Here is a 7,281-nt window from a genome sequence, read left to right as displayed (position 1 = left end):
GCACAACAAAACTGAAAGCAAGGATAACAAACCAAAACCAAAGTCCACTATTGATCAAAGATGAGTCAGACTTTTTATCTGTTCTTGGGAAACTTACAATTTTAGTAGAAAAGATTAGACTCTAAATCTTCATTGGATTTAGAGTCCACCCTTAATCAGTATAGCCTTATCTTAAATTACCTAATTGTATTTGCAAAGACCCTATTTCCAAATAAGGTTTCATTCTGAGGTTTTTCACGGACATGAATATAGGGATTAACACTATTCAAGTTATTACAATTGCTCAAAATTTAAAATGAGTTTAGACTTTTACCTCATGTGAAAATCAGCTCTGGATGATTTTGCAAATAAGCAAATAATGCAAATAAATGTATTATTTATATTATTTAAAATAATCTTGTGATAAAAATATGCTGGAGTGGGGGGAGTAAATGCAGATAACTGATTGAACACCAATAAAAATTATTAAAAATAAAATAAAATAAAATAAAATTGTCAAACTTAAAAAAAGAATACTTATGCAAGACTCTAAGTCAGACTGGCATTCAGAAAGAAGACCCTCCCATCTTCCTGGAGGATGACCCTCCCACCTTCCTGGAGGGAAGACCTGAAGGAGGCCCCGCTAAGGGCCTGTAATTCATCCCAGTTGAGCCTTTGCACTCAACACCTCTCTCAAATGAGTTTATTCTTCTTAGGCAAAGAAGAAGTCAAGCATAACCAAAAAGAGAAAACAACAACAGGAAATTAATACTGCAATATCTAGGCCCTAACTGCCTTAATATTCATTATGGTGTGACATAAGTCATCTATGAGTGTCTGAATTCCTGGGTAAAAAAAAGAGAAAGGGAAAATGACTTTGAGAAAAAATTTCTGACACTTAATTCTTCATTAAAAGTCTCATTTCTGGAGCAATTTAATACATGTTTCATCATATACAAAAGATATGAAACTTAAAAAAGGAATATGCACATGATAAGCAAGTTTGGATCTGATACTCACATATCTTAACTCAGATATGAGACAAAGATCTACTTAAATTGGTTTTCTCAAATATAAACACAATTTGCTCTGGGCACAAGTTATTGTGCTCAGAGGCTACGTATCTGAAAACTTCCTTTTATTTAGGCATTGTACTGCAAAATTAAAATATTTTCTCTGTATTACTTTATTGATGAAATTAGTTTGGGGGCTACAGAGAAATTAAGCAAACCTAGAGAGTGATTCTTTGTAAGCTTAGAGATTCCACCACGCTTGGAAAAATTAAGCCGTTTTCCACTGATTTAAGTAAAGAGTAATTAACAAATTAATACATTTGAAGATAAGAAAAAGCAGGAAGCACTAACGTAGTTTTGTTGTTTGAAAATTACTGAAAGTAATGGCACAGCTAATCTACTATAAATTTCTTTTAATTAAATAGTGGTTGGAATATTTTTTTTTCCCAGTTCAATCTATTTTATGCCATTCTTGCATGTATTTCATGTTTACATGCTTGGGGAAGTGTTCTGATATTGCCTCTATTTTCTGCATAACGTTATATTTATTAATTACAGAGTAGTTACTCTGTGGGCTTAGAATGTTTTAATAAGATCTGTTGCTTTAAAATGAAAAGATATTTCCAATGTTATTATTTATTTCAAATGCTAGCCATTAGTGTAATAACTGGCCAAATATGTTTAGAGTGATAAAATCTCATCATTGTGAGACAAGTCATGAAATACCAATAAACCTAAGCAACGTAATTTGGGACACTGTTTATATTGAGAAGTGACACTGTTTATTAATTTATTATAACTTGTATGAATATACTCATGACTAGAGTATAAATACAAGTAACACAATACTCAATCCATATGGTAATAAAATAAAAGTGTTGCTTAACAACTTTGTTGTCAAGTGTATCAAAAGACAAACATGATGAAATAAATCTTAATGCACATTGTGCATTTCTCTTCCTGGAATATTGTGAGAACTGAACAAATGAGGTGGTATAGCTTCAGAAATTTAGCACTTTACAATTGCCATGATATGTAACCATAGAGAAACATTGCTTTTCCCTATGGAATACTGAAGCTTAGTCAGTTGTGGCCCTAGTAGGGAGAGCTCAGTCTCTGATTAAATTGGAGTTTTCATGATTCAGAATGACTGCAAACAACTTTGAATGGTTTCATTCCCACTTAGACTTCCAGACCTGTCCCAGAACTGATCCAGCTTCCCCAGTGACACTCATCCTTCCTAGATAAGACTAATAGCCTACACAGAACTACACTGAAAGAGAGCAGACTCCTGTAGCTCTCCTCAGTTTTACTTCCATTGATTTTTTTCATCACACCAGGTTCCGGAAGCTATTAACTTCATGACCCACACTGTTTTGTAGAGCACTCCCTTCAGACCCTACACTGTCTTGCCAAATGCCATAAAGTGTTTTGTTTTGTTTGTTTTGTTTTGTTTCTCCATAAAGATAGCTAAATCATTCTTCCTGGATGATAACGATTTGAGCTAGAAATGGTGGGGTGGTCATGCATAGAGCTACTAAATGGGCACCTGGAACACTAGTGAGAACATTTCTGATTAAATGTATCTACCATAAAACGCCTTTACCTGGCATTTTACCTGGGCTTTTACCTGGGCCAATAATATTTGTTTCATAACAGCAAATGATATTCCTGCACACGTTGCTAGGTTTGTCCTCAATGGCTCTCCTCATTCTTCTTACTACAGAAGGGAATAACTTTCTCCAGAAACTAATCATAGCTTTCCTCATTAATGTGAGGGTGAACAGCAGGTATAGAAACAATGGAAAAAGGAGAAAGCTGTTTTCTTTCCTAATTTCTCCTTCAACATTTCAATATGAATTACAGTGAACTCTAGGCTTCTGTTCTGGAAGATTTATCATTCTAAGCAAAGGAAAATCTTCTTTCCCTCCCTGTTTAAGCAAACAAAGAATTCTAAACTATTATTTCATTTGTTATTTTGTATTAAGCTATTTTAATATGTAAGTAATTACACATAAACATCTAATATTTCATCAGTTATTTCTTGTATTACCTTTTATGCCCTTGAACATTTTTTTACATTTTACATCTATTTCTCTCTCTCTTGTCCTCTGTGTGACAAACTTTTTCTTTTTGCCTTTTTGCTGATTTATTTTTACAATTTTTGTTTTAAATTTTCATCAACTCTTTCCTATTCTCTGATGGACCCTTTTTCTTTGCAGTCTGTTCTTTTTTTTTTTAAGATTTTATTTATTTATTTTTAGAGAGGGAAGGGGAGAAAGAGAGAGAGAGAGAAACATCAATGTGCAGTTGCTAGGGGTCATGGCCTGCAACCCAGGCATGTACCCTGACTGGGAATCGAACCTGTGACACTTTGGTTCACAGCCTGCACTCAATCCATTGAGCTACGCCAGCCAGGTGCAGTCTGTTCTTATTATATGGATACTGTATTATCCACAATCTCTGTAAGATAGTAAACTTTAAAAACACTATATTTTCTTTCCTAAACTATTCATTTTTGAGTTTCTGTTGTTTTTACTTGTTCATCTCTATCTTTCCTTTTTATTCTGCTAATTGTTCTCAAATAATTTCTAAAACATTGCTTTGCCTTCATGCAACCGAATGACGACATGTATGACAATCTATGTAACTGTCATAGAGTTTCTCTGTGCTCTTATGCTCACAAACACATTAAATGAGACTATGAGTTACATATGCTCATATGTAGCTCATGCTTTTCCCTGAAAAAAAGAAAAAGAAATGGCTGCCAGTTCTGGGTGTACAAGAAAGGTGGGCAGACCTGCAGAATTCATCTGAGGGCATTTGGATGTGTTCTCAACTAGCTATTGCTAACATGAGAAAGACCTGATTTAAGATGGCAGCTCCAACACTAGCCTCTTTTGTAGGTCATCTGATGTCTTCAGAAAGCAGTAGCTTCCAAAAGTGACAGTTTTACCTCAGAGTATACAAGATGTTTTGTTGGGATAATGGAAGAAAATATAAGCACACTACTGCAGAAAATCACATTGATTAATATTTTCCCAGTAAAATGCCTCTTGCTTCTCAGTATCCAATCTTCAGAGAACATTTATATATGTCAATACAACTTTTTAGTTAATATTTTATAGAAAAATATATGACATTCTGAATACTCAATACACTGTAAACCAAATGATGGAAATTATCCTGAGATACATTTAAATATAATTGGTAATATCTCAGAATCGCATATGGATGTTTTTAAAGACATTACAAGTATCAACAAAAAGGATGTGTATATACACTGAAGCTCAGAGTACATGTTATGTACTCACAGCAACTATTTGTTAGTAACTATATTTTGTAGATATAAAGAAGTGATATGTCTTGCATATTACATTTAAGTATTTATTATATATAGTTAGGTTACTATGTTTTAGTTACATTTTAGGAAATTGGGAGTTTTGAGTTGACACAGTATAATGAAGATATGCTCGCAATTAATATTTTTACATGGAATATCAGATTTTTCAGAGATGTGTTCTAATTTACACTGAATGAAGCAAGCATTAGAATTTCTATTTGGACTTCTTTTTTTATTCTTTTTAAGGATTTCTGCTCTTTTTCTTACAATGCCAGGGACTTTGGGGACTGCAGGCTTGGGTGAAAAAATAACTGAATCCAAGAACAACAGCATGCACAGCCCATCCTGAAAATGGCACAGAGATGACATCAAGACTCTGATCACAAAGATAGGAACCTCTTAAGGGGGCCTCAGGTTCCTGAGGAACATGTGCTTTTCCAAGAAGCATAACACAAAGGGACTGAAGATGATGAAGGCCAAAAACACCAAGCCCATGAGCACACCTGTTGAGGCTATCAAGGTCCTTGTAAAGCATAAGGTCAAGCCCAAGGTCCCACAGGGCTGCAATCACAATGTCAGTGGACTCACCTATACTGCTCACCGCAGGTTTGGGAAATGTGTCCGTGCCCCCATCACTAAGGGTCTCTTGCTCTGTCAGCCAAGGGTCAAGGCCAAGGCTCAAAGCAAGCCCCAGGCTGCAGATGCAGATGCAGATGCAGATGTGGGTACAGCTCTGGCTACATACAGCTCAGCACAAGTCCGCATGAAGTCTTCATAGTAGACACCTCTGATTGCTAATGTGAGTACACAAGAACTGGTGTGATCCCTGAGTTGATCTCTGAATGGAACTGGGGTCCTCCTGTGGTATTTTTACAAATAAATCTGAGGCAGGATCTGTTTTAAAAAAATAATTTCTATTTGATACTTTATAATGCATATCACACAAATATGTAATTCAAAAATAAATAATATACCTGTGACCTAGGCTGAGAAAATGCTTTTTTCTAAAAATAGTGTGATAGAAATGGATATAATAAGATTTCACTCATATGTGAAATCTAAAGGACAAAATAAACAACAAATAAAATAGAAACAGACTCAGATATGGAGAACAGATTCATGGTTGAGAAAAAGAAGGGGGATGGGTGAAAAAAGGGGAGGGATTAAGAAATACAAACTGGTAGTTACAAAATAGTCATGGGGATATAAAGTACAGCATATATAATCATATATATATAATAGTCATGGGGATATAAAGTACAGGGAATATAATCAATATTTTAATAACTATGTATGGTAGCAGGTGAGTACTGGAAATATCAGGGGGAACACTTTGTAAAATATGTAACAACTATGCTCCATACCTGAAACTAATACAAAATAATATTGAATGTAACTGTAATTCAAAAATTAAACAGAAAAAAAGAAGTGGGTGGTAGACTACTATGCTAGAGGGTATCTTTCTAATTCCAACCTGGAGACAAACAGAGCTGTCATAGAAGCAGGCTTAGAGATGAATGTGGGCAATATGGGATGTTGTTCACATTCAGTAGTTAAGTCTTTAGTCCATTATACTGTTTCCTGACCCTTTTCCCAGTGCTGTTCTCCTTTTTGCCCACTTTGGGAAACTCTGTCTTGAAAAATTCTTTTGCTTTCTCTACCCTTGTCTCTCTATGGTTCTCTCTGTTCTGAATTATCCATCATTATTACTCTTCCCAGATACCTCTTCTTATTTAGCTGCTATATCCATGCCACTCTCCCATGTCAACCCTAGTATGTTTATAAGTTTATTATCTCCTGGAAAACTTTAGTCTCATTTAATGTGTTTGTGAGATAGAGGAGAGGTAATCATGTGGCTTGATTACCCTTTTCAATGCAGATATCTTGACTTCAGAGACTCCAACAGGACATGGATATAACCTGCTTCAGAGACTCTGAACCCAAGGGGCCAACAGATATACACACACCCAAAGGGCCAGAAAGACCCCACCCCACTACGTCCCCTTCCTAATTTGGAAGCTTTATTAAAGTTATGTTTGTCAAAAGGTTTCAAGTTGAGGCAAAATTTCTACTCTGATGGTAGGCTGCCTATTATCAGGAGTATTTCTTATTCAAATAAAAAAATTAAGTTATTCCACTGCCAAGAACAGTACATTTGTGGTAATGGCGGTGATATGTATGTAAGTTCTATACATATTAAATTTAGGACTATGCTTCAACCTGAAGATTTCACTCCACCACTCAAGGAATCATCTTGTGAAACTAGAGAAAGGACTGATAATTCCAAAATGGAGCAGGTAGATTCCATTCTGATGCAGTAAAAAAACAATTGGGAATCATGACTTTGCTTTTCTTCCCCCATCAGGATGCTTGATGAAACAGAAGGTGTCCATTTTCAAATTAAAATCTTTGACTCAAAGCCAGCTCCTCTAGTTTAATCCCCACCCCAGTGTTTATTTGTGTAAATACAGCCCGAATGACCTGATTCATTTCTGATTTGTTCTATTTAACCAACTGCATAATCATACTATAAGAATATAGCCTTGATGGATTAAAAACTGAGTGGAGAAAGGTGCGGGAGGGTGTTGCAGCTAATTTCAATGTAAGATGGGCAATTAAATTAAGTATGATTGGGTCAGTAAAACCCCATAGAAAATACAGATAACTTATAGTTTCAAGGTGGGGAAAACTAAGGACAAAATCTCTTTCCTTGTGACTACATTCTCAAAAATAATTTGACAAATGTGACAGGGTCCAAAAATTATGGGGATAAAAATGTCTAACCTTTAGCCTAATATCTATTTATAATCTAATTAGAATAAAATAATGCAATAAAATATTCCAGAATGAAAAAATGCACTAGAGAATAAAAATCAGGGAAGATTGTACCAGTTTGGAACCAGATACTAACAAGACCACAGTAGGGATACCACCCAGTTGTAGGAA

The 7,281-nt window shown here is 35.1% G+C and overlaps 1 protein-coding gene across 1 annotated transcript; it reads left to right on the top strand.

The window, feature by feature from the left end:
- Positions 1-4,762: 4,762 nt before the first annotated feature.
- LOC114507300 (60S ribosomal protein L29-like) lies at positions 4,763-5,113 on the top strand. The gene has a single exon (XM_028525202.1). The coding sequence runs from the start codon at positions 4,763-4,765 to the stop codon at positions 5,111-5,113; it is 351 nt and encodes a 116-aa protein (XP_028381003.1).
- The last annotated feature ends 2,168 nt before the right edge of the window (positions 5,114-7,281 follow it).

This window comes from Phyllostomus discolor, chromosome 10, assembly GCF_004126475.2.
Source record: "Phyllostomus discolor isolate MPI-MPIP mPhyDis1 chromosome 10, mPhyDis1.pri.v3, whole genome shotgun sequence".
NCBI lineage: Eukaryota > Metazoa > Chordata > Mammalia > Chiroptera > Phyllostomidae > Phyllostomus > Phyllostomus discolor.
This window is presented reverse-complemented; position numbering and strand designations above follow the sequence as displayed.